The sequence below is a fragment of the Micromonas pusilla genome (genome assembly GCF_000151265.4).
Source record: "Micromonas pusilla CCMP1545 genomic scaffold MICPUCscaffold_1, whole genome shotgun sequence".
NCBI classification, from domain to species: domain Eukaryota; kingdom Viridiplantae; phylum Chlorophyta; class Mamiellophyceae; order Mamiellales; family Mamiellaceae; genus Micromonas; species Micromonas pusilla.
Window position 1 is genome coordinate 287379 of NW_003315882.1, and position 16865 is coordinate 304243.

The 16865-nt window shown below is 69.0% G+C and overlaps 7 protein-coding genes across 7 annotated transcripts; 2 read left to right on the top strand and 5 right to left on the bottom strand.

Annotated features, from left to right (window-relative positions):
• Window positions 1–51: 51 nt before the first annotated feature.
• Window positions 52–2140, bottom strand: MICPUCDRAFT_13509 (uncharacterized protein; the record flags this gene model as incomplete). Its single annotated transcript, XM_003055318.1, has 3 exons — window positions 52–915; window positions 1100–1302; window positions 1492–2140. The coding sequence occupies 3 exons, from the start codon at window positions 2138–2140 to the stop codon at window positions 52–54; spliced, it is 1716 nt and encodes a 571-aa protein (XP_003055364.1).
• A 257-nt stretch (window positions 2141–2397) lies between these two features.
• On the bottom strand, window positions 2398–4263 carry MICPUCDRAFT_46128 (uncharacterized protein; the record flags this gene model as incomplete). The annotated part of the gene is made up of 1 exon (XM_003055319.1): window positions 2398–4263. The coding sequence occupies one exon, from the start codon at window positions 4261–4263 to the stop codon at window positions 2533–2535; it is 1731 nt and encodes a 576-aa protein (XP_003055365.1). The 3' UTR covers window positions 2398–2532.
• Window positions 4264–4554: 291 nt separating this feature from the next.
• On the bottom strand, window positions 4555–5469 carry MICPUCDRAFT_46129 (uncharacterized protein). The gene is made up of 2 exons (XM_003055320.1): window positions 5399–5469; window positions 4555–5191 (listed from the first exon to the last, which is right to left on the bottom strand). Exon 2 carries the CDS (start codon window positions 5178–5180, stop codon window positions 4686–4688), a length of 495 nt encoding a protein of 164 aa, XP_003055366.1. The 5' UTR covers window positions 5181–5191; window positions 5399–5469; the 3' UTR covers window positions 4555–4685.
• Window positions 5470–6850: 1381 nt separating this feature from the next.
• Window positions 6851–9410, bottom strand: MICPUCDRAFT_61125 (uncharacterized protein; the record flags this gene model as incomplete). Its single annotated transcript, XM_003055321.1, has 1 exon — window positions 6851–9410. A coding segment is annotated over one exon (2560 nt), but the record flags the coding sequence as incomplete, so codon positions are not given.
• Window positions 9411–13534: 4124 nt separating this feature from the next.
• MICPUCDRAFT_46130 (uncharacterized protein) lies at window positions 13535–14728 on the top strand (the record flags this gene model as incomplete). The annotated part of the gene is made up of 1 exon (XM_003054778.1): window positions 13535–14728. The coding sequence occupies one exon, from the start codon at window positions 13535–13537 to the stop codon at window positions 14726–14728; it is 1194 nt and encodes a 397-aa protein (XP_003054824.1).
• A 246-nt stretch (window positions 14729–14974) lies between these two features.
• On the bottom strand, window positions 14975–15662 carry MICPUCDRAFT_49916 (uncharacterized protein; the record flags this gene model as incomplete). The annotated part of the gene is made up of 1 exon (XM_003055322.1): window positions 14975–15662. The coding sequence occupies exon 1, from the start codon at window positions 15440–15442 to the stop codon at window positions 14975–14977; it is 468 nt and encodes a 155-aa protein (XP_003055368.1). The 5' UTR covers window positions 15443–15662.
• A 129-nt stretch (window positions 15663–15791) lies between these two features.
• MICPUCDRAFT_49917 (uncharacterized protein) lies at window positions 15792–16854 on the top strand (the record flags this gene model as incomplete). Its single annotated transcript, XM_003054779.1, has 2 exons — window positions 15792–16164; window positions 16299–16854. 2 exons carry the CDS (start codon window positions 15792–15794, stop codon window positions 16766–16768), a joined length of 843 nt encoding a protein of 280 aa, XP_003054825.1. The 3' UTR covers window positions 16769–16854.
• Window positions 16855–16865: the final 11 nt, after the last annotated feature.

Below are 16865 nucleotides of genomic sequence, written 5' to 3' on the forward strand. Positions count from 1 at the left end.
CATCCGTCCACCCGAGCTAACCTCGTCGTCAGTCGCTCTCTCGCTCTTCGTTCACCGCCCCGCGGCGGCGGCGATCGCGTTGACTTCGTCCACGAGTTTGAAGTGCGCGTCGAGGTCCGTCAGCGTGTTGGCGGCGATCACGCCGCTGCTCGCGGCGGCGGGAAGCCCCACCCCCGGCGCACACGAGTCCCCGACCCTGTACAGCCCCTTCACCCCCGTGCTCGGCCCGGGGAACATGTCCGGCGCGCGGATCGCCGCGCCGTACGTTCCCTTGTGCCGCCGCATCCACTTCTGATGCGTCAGCGGCGACGCGATCTCCTCGTGAACGACTCGTTCGCGAACGTCCGGTATTATCCTCTCCAGCGCCTCGTACAGCTTCGCGCTCCGCTCGATCTTCTTCTGCGCGTACCCTTCCCCGCGCTCCCACCCCTCGTACGGCTCCATCGTGTACGCGTGCACGCAGTGATGCCCCGCCGGCGCCATGCTCGGCTCCCACACCGACGCGATTGAGATCATGCACACGTTTCCCGGCGTCGATATCGGCGCGTTCTCGTCGCGGATCACGACGTGGTGGCCGCCGAGCGCGCTCAGATCCAAGCCCTTCGCGTCGATCCCGAGATGCAAGTGCATGAACGACTCGCTGCACGGGATTCCGAGCGCATCGCTTCGCTCTTTCGCGCTCACCGCGTCTGCGGGGATGAGGTGCTCGTACGTGTCCCACACGGACGCGTTGGACAGCACGATGGGCGCTCGGATCTCTTCGCCGCTCTTCAGCTTCACGCCGACCGCCCTGTTCCCGTCCTTCCGATCCAGTAACACCTTATCGACGTGCGTTTTCAACCTCACCTCCCCGCCGTGCTTCTCGAGCCCCCTCACGAGCGCGTTCGTGATCTCCTCCGCGCCGCCCACGGGGAACTCAGGGTCGTTCCATACAAGCGATTGTCGGGGTGGAGTTCAAAGGCGTCAGGTGGAGTTCAAAGACATCGAGGGCGGGTATTGAAAGCGAGAGATGGGCGGAGAGAGACGACGGCAAAAGTCCTTAAGAAACGGCGTTCACCACGCCAACGCGGTCGTATGGGGACCAGTGTATAGAACGCACCTCGCTCTGCTTCAGATCGTCGCTCGCGCCGAAGACGGCTGCGAACTCCGCGGCCACCGTCCCGCTCGCGTCCACGCCGCTCAGGAGGTAGCACTCCAAGTCCGCGAGCCGCCGCATCCACGGATCGTTGATGCCGAGAAAGTCGAGAAGGCCCACGGTGGGGTTGGGCAGCACGGGCGCGTACGGCCCGAGCCCCGCCATGGCTTTCAGGGCCATTCCATACGAAGTGAAGTCGGGGTGGAGTTGAAAGGCGTCAGTTGGAGTTGAAAGGCAACGCGGGCGGGGATTGAAAGCGATGGACCCTGGGCGGAGAGATGCGCCGGGAAAAGTCCTTAAGGATCGGCGTTCACCACGCGAACGCGGTCGTATGGGGACCAGTGTATGGGACGCACCTTTCATGTACCGCGAGACGATCATTATCCCGACTTTCCAATCCGCTCGCAGCGCCGGCGTCGGCAGCTGCGACAGCGCGTCGTACATCGTCCGTATCTTCGGCACCGCGGCGCTCAACTCCTTCGCGCCCTGCGGGGAGAATCGCTCCACCTCCGCGACGAGCTTCGAGAGGTCCGCGTGCCGTCGGAGCCCCGGCTTGCCCTTCTCCATGTGAAACGTTCCGAGCGGATCGTACTTGACCGTCTCGAGCGGCTCGCCGAGCAGGGTCAGGACCGCCGCGAGCGGGTTCAGCGCGTTCGGGGTCGTGAGCCCGGCGAAGAACGACGGCCCGGTGTCGAAGCGGAACTCGCCGACGGCGGTTTTCCGCGCGAACCCGTGCGCGGCGCCGCCGGTGGCGTAGTGCGACTCGAGGACGAGGACTTTTTTGCCGTAATACGCGAGCATCGCCGCCGCGGTGAGGCCGCCGACGCCGCTGCCGATGACGACGACGTCCGCGTCGTCGTTCGGCGTCGCCGCCGCGCGCGTCGTCGTCGTCGTCGACGCGCGCGGGGACGACGCTCTGGACGCGGCGACGCGGAGAGGCGCGACGGGGACGCCGCGAGCTCTGATCCGTCGCGTCGACGACGTCGACGACGACGACGACGACATCGCGCGCGCGCGAGGCGCGCCGACGCGCGCGGTGGGCATCGCCGCGTGGGACGCCATCGATCCTCCCTGCGGAACCGCGCGCGGTGCTTCGACTGCGACGAGAGTCGACGTGACGTGCGTGCGCGCGCGCTGTCGTGTGCGACTCGGCACTGTGACGTCACGCGTTATCTCGTCAGGTGCTGATCTCTGCTCGACGAGAGCGAGACTTCGCCGCAGACGCCGAGTGGCGCGAGCGTCGGAAAGTCGGACGCCAGTCTCGAGACGCTCGTGTCTTTTGACGCTACGAATAAAACTTAAACTTAAACCTACCACGCGCGCGGCGCGATGACGGACGACGATAACGGCCACGCGAGAGCCGTTACGAACGACGCCGCTCGCGAGCGCCGAGCGCGTCACAGCCCGTCCTCCGCCAGCCGCTCGCCCTCCTTCAACACCTCCCTCAAGAGTTTCTCGTCGACTTCGTACGCGGCGGCGATCTCGCTGATCGCCTCCCAGCTCTCCATCTCGTTCTTCGTCCGCTCCGCGACGTCGCGCAGCTCCCTCTCGAGCGCGGCTTTCTTCATCTCCTCCGACTCCAACCCTTTCCCGAAGCTCTTCCCGGCGAAGAGGTCCTTCGGGAACAGTTTCGAAAACTCGATCGCGCCCTTATCGAGCCCACTGTTCGCGAACGCGTCCTTCACCGCCTTCTCCGCAGCCCTCTCGTACTCCATGAACTTCGCCATCGCGCTCGGGGACGACGCCGGGACCGTCCGCGCCGCCGCCGGCGTCTCGGCGGCGTTCTTCGCGCCGGCGTTCTTCGCGACGTCTCCCCCCGCCCCCGTCGCGTTCATCGTCTTCTCGTACTCCGCCATCTTCGCCATCGCGCTCGGGGACGACGCGGGGACGATCCGGCCGTCCGGACCGACGGACGAGACGGACGTGTTACTCGCCGCCTTCACCCGGGCCGCCGCCTCCGCAGCCTGCGCCGGGGTGCGGAAATCGGCGACGGTGTAAATTTTCTTCTTCTGCGGCGGCGGCGGCGCGGCGTCCCCCGTCGGCGGCTTGACCACGATCGTCTCGCTCTCCTTCCCGGCGCCGTTCGCTTTCGCTCGTCGGTCGACGAATCGCGTGGAGAGTTCTTCCAGACGCGCAGCCTTCGCCTCGGGGGTCAGAATCGTCGGCTGCACGAACTCGGCGGCGTCCTTCGTGAACCCGTCCTTCCCGACCCAGCCGCCGCCGCCGCCGCCGCCGCCGCTAGACGCCGCCATCACCGGCTGCCGCGCCGACGCGTACTCGTACGCGTCGACGCTCACCGCCGCCGCTCGCGGCTCGTTCGCCGCGTACGCGTACTCCAACGGAAACGACCCGCCCATCCCTCGCGTTCGAAACCGCGCCTCCTCCTCCTCCGCCGCCGCCGCCGCCGCCGCGACGCCCGCGCGACCGGGCGGGTAGTACGCGTCGTCCTCGACGTCGCCGCGGATCGCGCCGAGGAACGACCGCCACGCGGAGCCCAAGAACCCGTCGGCGGCGGCGCGCTCGGACGCGGCGTACGCGACGGCGGCGCCCACGACCAACGCGGCGACAACGCCGCCGCCGCCCGTCGACGCGACGTTCATCATCGGCGCGCCGCCGCCGTTCGCGACGCCGACGCCGCGCGCCGTCTGAGACGGGACGTACACCGGGACGTACGCGGGGACGTGCGACGGCGACGCGACGACCGACGGCGGCGGCGCGGACGAGGTCGGCGCCATCGCGAGGTCGAGCCTCGCGGGCGCCGCCAGCCCCGATATCGGCTCGGAGTTCATGATGAACGCCGCGCGGGACTTTGGTCCGAAATACCCCGTCGGCGCGAGGCCGTTCATGACCTGCCACGCCTCGACCGCCTCCGCGGTGTCGCGTCCGTAGATGCCGTCCGTCTTTTGCACGCCGAGCGCGAGCTGGAGATCTTCGACGTCGTCGCCGACGTCGCCGAGGTCGAGGTCGCGCTCGGGGATGAACCACCTGGGGGACTGGAGGCCGCCGCCGCCGGGGTACGCGCGCGCGCGGACGTTCGTCTTCGACGCGCGGCGGCGGCGGTGCGCGCGCGCGGCGCGGTGGAGAGGCGCGCCGAGCGGCGCGCGCGGCGTCAGCGCGGGAGAAGCCATCGTGGTTGTTTTTTTGTTCCCCCGACGACCGCGAACGACGCCGCGCGATGCCAAAAAGCTCGGGAAGACGCCGTCCGCGGGTCCCTACGCGAGCGCGTTCAACGAGGTCGCGTGCGCGCGGTGATCCGTCGCGTCTCGACGCGTCGCGCGATCGATCACGCCGTCGAACGAGCGCTCGCGCGATGCGATCTGCCGAGCGCGCTGACGAGGCACCCGACGATTTTTTTCAAACGGGCAGATTTGATCCAACTGGCGGCAGACTGGACGGAAATCCGCGCACGCGCCTCTTCAGAAGGGAAAGGAGGAGTGCCGGCGTCGGCGACGCGCGTTCACGTCGTCATCACACCGCTAAGGCTAATACGATAATTAATACTACGCGCGCTAGTCGCGTCACCGCGCGAAACGCGAAACGCGAAATCGCGTCACGCCGGCGCGCTCTTGTGGTACCGAATCCTGCCGTCCGAGTACGAGATCCCTCCGTTGTTGGACGCGTCGACGACGACGCGATCCGCCGCCGCGCGCGCAACCGTCGGCGGCTCAACCTTTATCAGCGCGCTCGATACGTGATGCGCGGGGACCACCGCCGCGTTCGCGTACGCGTCGACGTCCATCGCCGCGTCCGCCGCGCGCGCGCCCGCGAGCTTCCCGGCGACGCTCGCGGAGAAGACGCCGCGCGACGACGACGCGTCCGCGGCGCGCGCACCGTCGGTCGCGAATCGCAGCACCAACCCGCCGCCGCCGACGCCGGACCAGCCGCCGTCCCTGAAGTCGACGCCCACGACGTGCATCGGCGCGTTGGGCGCGTCGTCACCGCCGAGGTGCCACCACGCGCCGCCGAGGTCCATGCGCTCGAGGTCCTCGTCGATCGCCTCGTCGTCGTCCCCGGACCGCGTGACCGGGACGAGGTTATCCGCCATCGCGTTGTCGACTGATGAGGGTCGTTCCATACGACAAAGCGGCGAACGTCGGGGTGGAGTTCAAAGGCGTCAGTTGACGGGAGTTGAAAGGCGCCGAGGGCGGGGATTGAAAGCGAGGGGTGATGAGCGGAGAGATGCGCCGGGTAGTAAAGTCCTTAAGGATCGGCGTTCACCACGCCGACGCGGTCGTATGGGAACCAGTGTGAGATAGAACGCGCCAAAGTCGCCGAGGCCGTCGTTCGCGGCGCTCAACCGCTCGTCCGCGACGGGCCGCCCCGCGCCCTTCCCCGCGCGCCCCGGCGCCTGGTCCGTCGCCGCGGTCCTCGCGGTCAGCGCGAGGCGCGTAGTCGCGGTGAAGAACCCGCCTCGCGACGCGAACGCGGCGAGGAACGCGGCGGTCGCGTCGACGGCGCGCGCGGGGACGTGCGCGCCGTTGAGCACGACGCGCAGCGGCGTCGGCGGCGGCGCGTACTCAAACGCGATGGAAAGAAACGCTTTGGAGACGTCCGTTACGTCCCCCACGTCGCCTCGGTGCGACACGCCGACGGAGATCACGGTGAACCCCGCGCCGGCCGCGCCGTCGACGGCGTCGTAAGGCGCGTGCGGGACCGCGCACTCGAACGTCGAGACGTTCGCGCGCGCCGCCGCCGACCGCGCCGTCGCGACGACGGAGAGCGACGCGACGCCCGCCGCGTTCGGGACGTAGCACGCGAGCCGCGGCGCGGCGCCGGCGCCGGCGGTCGTCCCGCCGGCGTCGCCCGAGAGCGCGACCGCGATGATCGACGACGACGCGTTGTCCTGCGTCGTGGACAAGTACGCGCCCGCCAGCTCGATGCCGCGCGCGCGAGTCCCCGTCGCCGGCGCGGGCGCGCCCGTCGCGTGCGCCACCAAGCCGCGCTCGATTCCTCTCGGCGCGAATAAAACGTCGCCGTCGCGCGGCGTCGTCCCGGCGCCGACGAAACCCGCGATCGCGGCGTCCACGATCAGCGCGATCGAGACGCCGCGATCGCGATCGGTGACGCGCCAGCCATCCGTCGCCGGGCTGATGCACTCCACCGTCTGCGACGCGAGCGCGGGGTACGCCGCGTCGGGAATCGCGGGGCGAGACGCGACGTCGATCGCGCGGAGACGGCACGCGCCGCCGGTCGCGTTCACGCCGTCGCCGAGACCGATCGGCGCCGTGAGGTTCATCGCGGCGAGCGTCAGCGATAGGCCGCCGCCGGACGGCAGCAGCGCCGAGCGGACGAGCGAGACGTCGCCGACGGCGCGCGTCAGCGCGACGCCGAAGCCGCCGCCGCCGCCGACGACGAGGCCGGCGCCGTCGGGCCCGCCGGGGACGGCGAGGCGGACGATCGCGTCGTAGTCCGCGCTCTCGCGCCCGAAGAAGTCCATCGACGACGCGGCGTCGCCGCGAGGGGGCGGACCGCGCACCGCGTCGTCGCCGTCGCGCGGGGCGTCGTATCGCTTCGACGCGCGCATCGACGGCGCCTCGCACAAGACGAGCGCGGAGCTGACGAAAGCACCCGCCGTCGCGCCGCCGCGGACGCCGCCGGCGACGACCCTCCCGACGACGCCGCCGCCGAAGGACATCCCCGCGTGCGCGCCGGCGGCGTACTTCTCCGCGCTGCCCTGCGGGCGAAGCGAGCATCCGTCGCCTGGGAGGAATCCGGTGCCGAGGAGCTTCAGGAGCCACCCGCCGTCGTTCGGACCGGGCGCGGACGCGAGCGACCAAACCTCGGCGTCGACGCGGAGCATGACGAGCGCCTGCGCGTCGCCGCGTCCGCCGAGCGTCGACGCGCCGGAGATGGCTCGACCGGACCCGCCGCCGGCGCCGACGGCGATCGCGCCGCCGCCGTCGAGCCCGCGCGCGACGCGCACGTCGACGTCTACGCTCACGGCGACGAACCCGCCGCGCTCGCGAAACGGCGGCGCGCATCGAATCGCGGACGTCTCGTTCCGCGCCGTCGCCGCGAGCGCTCCGCCGCGCGCGCTCGCGTTGAGCGCGACGAACGAGGCGTGAAACCCGGGTCCGCCGCGGAGGTGTTCTTCTTCGGCGTCCTCAAACTCGAACGCGATCGCGCCGGTGCGGTTGTACGCGTACTGGCACGTCGCCGTCGCCGCGACGGACGGCAGGTTCGCGCCGTACGCGTGAAGGAACCCGCCGCCGTCTCTTCCGACGCCAAAGTGCGGCGACTCGACGTGTAACACCCCGGGGACCGCGGCGACGAGCTCGATCGGGGTCGTCCACTCGAACGTCACGCTCGGGGTGTTAAAGTCGTCCGTCTCCGTCTCCGTCCCCGGCGAGAGCGCCGGCGCCGCGACGCGCTCGTACCGCGCCGCGGACGCGAACAACGTCGCGGCGAACGGCACGCCGCCGCCGCCGTCGCGCGGCTTGGCCGGGGCGATGCACTCCGCGGCTCGCGCGCCGAACGGCCGCGCGTGCACAGGGCGAATCGTCCCGAACGCGCACGCGGCGTCGAGGAACCCGCCGAGGGTGAACCACGTGTGGTTGCCGTCCGCCAACGTCGCGCCGTACACGACGTCGTCCGCGCCGCCCCAACGGTCCGGGAACGCGCGCGTCGGCGTCGCCGCGCGTCTCCCGCCGCCGCCGCCGCCGCTCGCGTCGTCGCGCGGGTCGCGCGTCGCCGCGCCCGGCCCGACCGCCGGGTCCGGGGCGACGATCACCACGGAGGCGCCGCCGGCGGCGTCGCCGAGGATGGAGATCGCGGGGAACGCCGACGCGCGGTTCGTGGGGCCGTGCGCGGCGCCGGCGTCGCGAAGCGCGGTCGGCGCGCGAATAAACGGCGAGTCGGGCGCGAGCGCGAGGTTCGGCCCCGGAGCCTCCGGCGCGGCGATGAGGACGACGTCCGGGACCCTCACCTCGTGCGAGCCGCCGTTCAGGACGACGGTCACGATCGCGGAGATCCTGGAGCCGGTCGGTAAGAACGCCGCGGGAAACGCGGGAAGCTCGCACGTCAACGTCGCGCCGTTGACGACCGTCGCCGTCGTCGTGAGCCGCCCCGTCCCCCTCGGCGGCGGCGCTCTGTTCCTCCCCGCCTTTCGAAGCGCCTCGGCCGCTTCCGTGGACGACAGCTTCGACGCCGTCTCGCGCGCGAGCGACGCCGATGCCGACGGCGGCGGCGGCAGCGGCGGCGGCGCGGGCGTAACGCTCGAGATCCCGGCGTTTTGTCTCGTGTTATCCACCATCCCGCCGCCGACGCCGGGCGCGCCGCCGCCGAAGACGGTGAACCGACAATACGTCTCCCCAGACTGGCCAACCTCCCCGCCGGCGTCGCCCTCGACGCCGGCGCCGCCGCGGTTGAACGCGCGTCCGGAGCCGCGCGTCCCGGGCTCCGCGCCGTCGCCGCTCACGAACCCGCGGCCGCGGATGGTGAGCAACGCGCCGGATCGCGCGCCCGCGTGCGACGGCGACATCGACGTCGCGACGGCGGTTCGGTACGTGATCGCCGCGTGGTCGCTCGGGTCGGCGACAGCGCTCGGCGGCGTGTAATTCGCGGGCGACATCCGCTTGACGTGAGGCGCGCTGAGCGACGACGGCGCGGAGCAGCACCCGAACGCGGGGTTGCAGAACTCCACGGTGGACGCGCCGGATGGGTACCACTCGACGTCGCTGACGTTGCCGCGTCTCGCGTCGAGCGCGGGCGGGACTTCGCACATCACGACGTCGTCGGATTTGACGAAGGCGCGCGTCCAACGCGTGACGTTCGGCGAGTCTTCGCCTCGGTACGAGAACCGGCACTCCGCGGCGACGTTCGTGTGGTTCTCCAGGACCGGGCCCGGGGTCGCGTTCAGATGCAACGCCAGGGGCGGTCCCGGGCGCTCGAAACCGGAGCCGTAGAGCGTCACGATCGTCCCGCCCTGCGGCGGGACGACCGAGGGGAACACCGCCGCGAGCTTCGCGCACTTGAACGTCGGATCCACGGTGGGATACCGCGCCCCTCGCGCCGGGTACCAGTCCCCGTTCGGTTTGTTCAGGCGCCACACGCCGCGACCGGCGGTCTTCGCCGCGTCGGCGCGATCCGCGGTGGTGTTCCCGCAGCCCTCCTCCAGCGGCAGGTACGATACCAAATCCGGCTCGTATCCGCCGAGGTACTCGTCCTTTTCCAGCCAAATCTCCGCGGGCGTCTTGGCGACGCGCCAGTACTTCACCTCGTCGACCCCGAACGCGCTGCGATTCGGGCCGCCGATGACGCCGATGGGCAGCGGCATCCCGCTGAGGGGAATCTCCTCTTCGTACTTCCCGTCGACGTACAGACGCGTGGACGCGTACCCGTCCACGTACGGCAGCCCGTCCGGCACGGCGACGAGCGTCAGGTGGACCCACTGGCGAATCGGCGCGGAGAAGGAAAACGTTTTTATCAGAGACTCCGCGCGCGTGAGCCGCGTCGCCGCGTCCTCCATCGCGGTGTTGTTCTCCGCGCCGTAAAAGTCCGCGAACGCGGACGCGCGCGCCGCCGCGACGGCTCGGCTCACGAGCCCCATCTTCCCCGTCGCCGGCGACGCGTCGAGGTAGACGCCGTGACCGCCGGGCCCGGTGAACAGCGCCTGAGAAGAAAGCCACGCGTCGCGTCGGACGTACGCCTGGATCGTCCACGGCGGATCGATCGTCGGCATCGCGCCGTCGCACGTCAACGCTAAATCCTCATCCGCGGGCTCCAAGGACAGCTCCACGCTGAACGGCGGCGGGCAGTCCGCGCGTCCCGCTTTGACCCTCGCCTTTTCCAACAGCGTATCGCGCAGGTTCCCTCGGATGTACGTCAGACGCTCGAGCCCGTACGCCTCCACGACCGCAGTCGCGCGCTCCAACGACACCGCGCCCGTGGTGCTGAACTCCGTGACGTTGTAAAAGGTCCACGTCGCGTTGACGCAGAGGTTCGACTCCGTCTTCAGCTCCTCGCGCGTGCAGTTCGTCGTCAGACCGCCCACCATCGAGCCGTCCATCGCGCGCGATGCGTTCACTCGCACGTACATCCCGTCGCTCCCGGTGGCGTGCCCGGTGCTGTTGTCCCACGCGCGGAACGTGAACGACGCGCTGCTGTAAATTTCCTGCGGCGGGATCCCCCCCGGCCCGAGGTTCTCCAAATCCGGCTCGTCCCGCGGGACGTACCGCACGTAATCCGTCTCTCTGGCTTGAATGATGAACGGCCGCTCCGGGGTGATGACCGCGGGCCAGTTCGTCCAGTTGTACGCGCCGTCCGTGCTCAGCTGCCACGTCCCGCGGCTCGAGTCTGCGTGGATGATCGCGACGCCGAGGCCGCTGTGATGGTCCCACCCTTCGGGGTCGTCGAACCCGAGGCGTATGATGGAGTAAATCTTATCCCCGAAGTTCACCGTCGTGTTGCGATCGTGGTAATACACCCCGGTCATCCTGAAGTAGTGCCCGACGTCGAGCGTGGGCGGGTCGTTCGTGTTGATCACCCTCACGTACGCCTTCACGGGCGAGTCCGCGAGGTACGTGTCGTCGAAAGACCCGGACGGACGAATCACGAACGAGAACGTGTCGTCCACGGGAGGCTCCTGCGGGATCGAGTACGCGTCTTTCTTCGGAAGGAACCGCAGCCCCGCGGTCGCGTTCGCCGCGTCGACGTAGCCGCCGTCGCGCACCTCCGTGACGCCGTCCGGGTAAAACACCTGCCCGTTCTTTATGTCCGTGACTTGGTACGCCACCGCGAGCGCGCTTCGGTTGTTCGGATAACTCGTCGTTATCGCAAACTGCGTGACGTTGAGACCGGAGACGTCGTCGATCGTCGTCGTCGGCGTCAGCGTGTCTTCCATCGTCGTCGCGTTTCCTATCGTCACCGCCTCCGGGACTTGGTCCGTCACGAGGACGTAATACCGGTCCGGGCCCGTCGCGTTCGTCGTCAAATTCGCCACGTTCCCCGCGTTGTCCCTCGCGCGCACCCACAGCGAGTACATCCCGTTCGTGAGGTTGTCCATCCCGTCGATGGTGAACCGCGCCGAGTTGCCGCTGAAGCCGTCCACGGCGGTGAAATCCCGCAGCGGCGACGTGAAGTTTGACCCTGTGGCGTCGGTGAAGCGCAGCAAGATGGCGCCGACGCCGCTGGGTGTGTTTCCGTACGCGTCCGTGTCGTTTCCCTTCGCGACGAACGCCACGCTGCTGTACTTGTTCACCGCGCTGCCGTTTCGAAGTTGATTGGACGTGATGGACGTCGTCGGCGCCCAGGTATCGTAGATCCACGCGTGCCGCGCGGTTCCGAGCGACGAAAAGCCCTCCGCGATCGCGCGCGCGAAGAATTCGTTCTTCCCTATAACGCTCGTCACCGTGACGTTATTTATCCCGCGCGCGAGCTGCGTGTACTCCAACGGGTAGGTATTCCCCGGGTTGAACACGTACTCGAACCTCGCGCGGTCTTTGTTCGACGTCAGCGAGAACGTCTGGCTCGCCCCGGACCCGAACGGCGCGGGCGGCGTGGCGAAAAAAACCTCGGGCGCGAACCGAATCGTCCACGTGAATCGCAACGGCGACGCGTCCGGGGTCGCGTCGCCGCCTAACCCTCTCACGTAGAAATTATGCTCCCCCTCCGGGAGCCCGTGGTACTGATACGGCGACGCGCACGACGTCCAGTTCCCTCCAAAATCCGCGCCGCTCGACATCGAAGTATGTCGCGCCAACACCAACCGACACTCGGACCGGCACCCCGTGCACTCGGTGTCGTTGAACCAAATCTTCCACCCGAACCTCGCCGCGTTCGACGGACTCGGCGCCTGGTTCGGCCACAGCGACCCGGGGACGTGCCCGTCGTCCGTGATAGGTATCGTCCGCCCGTGCGGTCGAATCGTCGGCATCCACTTCGTGTCCGGCTCGCCGTTTAAGACGACGCTCCCGACGCTCGGATTCCCGCCGAGCGAATCCGGCAGCGTCACGCCGCCGGCTAAAAACGCGCTCACCAGCGCCGCGGTGTTCGCGTCGCTCGCGCTCGTCGGCACGACCCTGATCTCGACGGTCAGCAGCCCCTGCGTCGTCGCGGACGGCGCCGTCCCGAGCACGGCCACCTGGTTCGCGTTCACGCCGATCTGCGACGCGATCGTCGATCGAAACAGCTCCTTCTTCGCGGCGAACGCCGCCGGGGAGAGGTTCACGTCCAGGGTGAACACGAGCGGGATCACGCAGTCGCACACGGTGCCCGCGGGCATCTTTCCCGCCGGACACGCCGCGCACGCCAACGTCGACATCGCGACCGCGGCGACGCTCTGCGCGACGTTCGGCGTCGGCGCGACGTCTCTCAGCGCTACGTACGCGACGTATTCGACGCCCGGCGACATGTCGCCGCTGAAGTTGTGCGCGCGCGCCACCCCGAGACCCCCAACCGTCGCGTTCACGCTCCCGGAGTACGCGAGCGTCGCGCCCGGGGGCGTCGCGCCGTTCACGACCGCCGTCGCGCTCTCCGGGGGGTCGCCGTCCGCGGTGAGAATCATCACGTGCGCCGTCGCGTTTTCGTTCGCCGCGATCGCGATCGTCAGATACGTCGGCCCGTGCCCCACCGCGTGCGGCGTGGACGCCGCGAACGCCGGCGGCGTGACGTCCTGGATCGTCGCCGCGGCGAGCGCGCTCGTCGTGGTCGGCGACGGCGTCCCGGAGGGCGCGGCGTCGGCGTCCGTGTGCGTGGCGACGTAGACGTCAAACACGGAGGCGTCCGGGAGGCGTTCGATCACCGCGCTTCGCTCCACGTTCGCGGACGCGAAAGTCAGCTTCCCGCTCGCGGTCGCGACGCCGCTGCCGCTCAGCGTCCCCGCGAAGACCTCCGTTGGGGTGGGCGCGGTCGTGCCGCCGCCGTCGAGGCCGTTCGGTTGCGTCGCGACGACGTAGAAGACCGTGCCCGCGCGATCGAGGGAGGCGGCGAACGTGAGCGCGTTCGTCCCCGCGGCGTGCGTTATCGTCGGGTACGGCGACGGCATGACCGGGTGGCCGGTGCCGCCCGCGGGGTGGACGCCGAACGCGGCGAGGAGGAGGAAGAGGAGGAGGGGGAGGAGGAGGGGTCGCCGCTGCATCGTGGCTTCCGATTCCTCCCGCGCCCCCGCGCTGCTCGCTCGCTCGCTCGCTCGCTCGCTCGATCTTTCTGCGGTCGCTCCGCGTTACCGCCGCGGGTTTCCGCGCGCGAGACGCATGGTGTCTGACGTATCCGCCGCGCGCTCGCGACTCGGAAGCGCGCGCGCGCGTCCGTCGACTCTCGCGCGCGTCGACGCGCCACCCCGCGCGCGTCGTCGTTGTGAACGAGGCACGAATAATGCTGTGCAGAAAATATTTGTCCTGTCCGAGTCATCAGGAATCTCAACTCACTTCGCCTTCCCTCGCCGCGTCCGCTCGCCGTCGCATGCTCAAACTCGCGCTCGCGACGACCGCCATTTCCATGTGCATGAGACGCGGCGTCGGCGCGAAGAAGAAAAAGCAGCAGAAGATGGACCCTTTCGACGACATCAGCGGCATCCCCGCGCTTCGCCCGAGCAAATCCGATCGCGCCGTCTCGCTCGACCCGAAGACGCCGCGCCTGCGGCACCCCGTCGGCGGCGCGAACACGAACGCGAACGCGAGCGCGAACGCGAGCGCGAAGAAGATCAAGACGATCCTCCTCGTCCTGCACGGCGTCAAGAGCAAAGAGAGGAAAGGCGAGCGGCAGGTGAACAACGTCCGCGCGCGCGCGCTGCTTCAGGACATCGCGCTGATCGAAGTCGTCACGGAGCGCGCGGGCCACTGCGAGGAGCTCGTGCGCGACGCGTCGCTGCGCGGCGTCGACGCCGTCGGCGTCATGGGCGGCGACGGCAGCCTGCGAGAGGGCGTGTGCGGGATGCTCGCGCGGCCCGCGAGCGACCGACGCCCGGTCTTCGTCTTCCCCGTCGGCACCGGGAACAACTTCGCGCGGGATCTCGGGCACCGCGACGTGAAGGATGCGTTCGACGCCATCGGCCGGGGCGTCGAACGCGCGGTGGACGTCGTCAAGGTGACGCACCCGGGCGGGAGCACGTACAGCGTGAACTGCGTGACGTGGGGGATGGCGCGCGACGCCGCGGAGACCGCGGAGAAGATGCGGTGGATGGGGCCGGTCAGATACGACGTCGCGGGGTTTTATCATATCGCGAAAGGGAAGGCGAACCTCGCGAAGATAACCGCGAGCGACGACGGCGCCGGCGGCGGCGACGCGGCGGCGGCCGCGGGGAAGGGCGGCGGCGAGGGAGACGGGGCGTACGACGATTACATGATGATGTTCGCGCAAAACACGCGGTGCAGCGGGAGAAATTTCAAGTTTACCCCGAGCGCGGAGCTCGACGACGGCAAATTCGACGTCGTCGCCGTTCGAAAGTGCGGGATGTTCAAGACGATCGGTCTGTTCGATAAGGTCAAAGCCGACGGCGCGCACGTGGAGGACCCGGACGTGTGTTACGTGAAAGCGACGCGCGCGACGTTGGACGCGAAGGACGCGAGCGACTTGGTCGGGATCGACGGCGAGGTGAACGTGAAGTCGCCGGTGACGCTGGAGGCGATAAAACACGCGTTCACCACGCTCGTTTGACGAGTCTCACGAGGTACCTTCGTAGAGACTACGTATGGATCTCCTAAGTTGACTAGTAGTCTATTTACTTCTGTTACCACTCGCGGCGAGTCCTTCGTTCGCGTCGCGCGATTCCGGCGTGCATCGGACGCGCCCGAGCCTCGGACAGAGAGGCGTTGCGGGAGGGTCTTCACGTGGCCGAAACAGCGCGCGCGTCGAGTCGTCGAACCGACGAGCGACCGACGAAAAAATCATCATCATCATCCGTCATCGTTCGAGCCCGCTCGCTTCGTACGCTTCCTCGAACAACGCCTCGAACGCGGCCGCGCTCCCGCTGCCGTTGTGCGTGAAGCTCTTCCCGACGCGCTGACGGAGCGGCCCGCCGTCCTTCTCCAGGCTGAATATAAACAACGGGATCGAGTGAATCCCGAGCTCGCGGATCGCGTCGCCGTACGACGCCCACACTTCGTCCCCGAGCTCGTCCCCGTCCAGCCACGCGTCCATCGCGTCTCGATCCATCCCGACCGCCTCGCACGCGTCGAGCAGCGTCCCTCGCTCGCTCGCGGACTTCGCGCGCTCGAAGTGCATCCCTCCCAGCGCGTCCATGAACACTTCGCCTTTCCCGTAACGAGACGCGTACAGCTGCGCGCGTTGACTCTCCACCGGCTGCCAGTGCGTCTTGACGCTGAAGTCGAACGTCACGCCGCCGGGCGTTCGCGCGCCGAGCGCGTTCATCGACCGCTCGAACTTAAGCGCGGTCGCCTCCGTGCCGTCCGTGTAGTCGATCAGCGACTCGTGCCACGTCGTGTTGCGTATGCGCCCCTTCCCGCCCGGGGCGTCGCTCAGGAACGAGTACGGGCGACGCCAGACATCGATCGCGAGCGCGACGTCGTCCGCGTGGCGCGCGTTGAACGACTCGAGCGCGGCCTGGACGTTCTTCTTGCCCAGGTACCCGTGCGGTCACTGCGTGCACGTGACCCAGTCCGCGTGGAGGATCAGCTGCGGGACTACCGGCGAGGTCGCCGCGTCGACCACGCGCGAGCCGAGGGCGTAGTTGTGGACGCGCGTGGACGCGACGGTCGCGATGGCGGGGGTGTCGCCGTCGTCGACGCCCCCCATCTGGGACGCGGAGAAGGCGCCGCGGCGCGACGCCGCCGATGCGCGCGAGGAGGACGAGCGCGCGACGCGGCGCCACGCGGAGGCGGTGACGAGTCGAGCACACGCGACGCGCGCGTGTGGCATCGCTCGGCGCGCGCGCGCGAGTGATGAAAGCGACGACGTCGATCTGACTCGGACTCGACTCGTCCTGTCCACTTTTCCGAGAGTCGACGACGCGACGTCATCACTTCGTTTCGCGCGCGCCGCCGCCGCTCGGACGCTCGCGATACCAATGGTTTCGGCCGAGCCGCTCGTCCCCGTGACCACCACGGTGTGGGGCATGGAGTACTCCGTCCACGGTGCGCGCGCTCCCGTCGCCGTCGCGGGAGATGGACGGACCTGTTGTCGATACCCTAGCGCTTTTTCTTTTTCCGCCACGTCGACGCTTTCTCGACGCAGCCCTCATCCCCTCCCCTCCCCGCTCTCCTCGCAGCGTGCCCGAAGCGGCACAAGGCCGAGGCGGAGGCGATGTTCCCCGGTATGGACGTCTCCGACCTCCTCGTCGTCCCGACGTGCCAGAAGACCAAGATGGACCTCGTGAAGACGGGCGAGATGGTCGATGAGGAGAAAGATTTCTGCTTGGAGCGCTTCCTCCTCTTCGCGAAGCGCGTCACGGACAAGCTCGCGTCTCGCGGGCACTGGGCGGACTACATCGACCCGTGCAGCGGCCTGAGCATGGTGAACAAATGCTCGCAGCAGGTATACGGCGAGGTCGACGCGCTCGTGACGCTTCTGAACTACCAGGTCACGAACAGCGGGTGCTGCAAGGTGGTGTTGCATCCGAAGTGGGGGTCCGCGGTGTACCCGGCGAGCGTGTTCGCGAAGGCGCCGAGGGAGGTCTTCGTCGAGGTCGTCGCGGAGGCGGAGGCGGAGATACGCGCCGAGGACCCGGCGGCGGCGTGACGATGTCGTTCGTTTTAAACCGTCGTGCGTCTCTGCTTCCTAGCTACTTTCGTATTACTTAACATTCTTCCCGTTAACGTTCACGACCTCCACGACC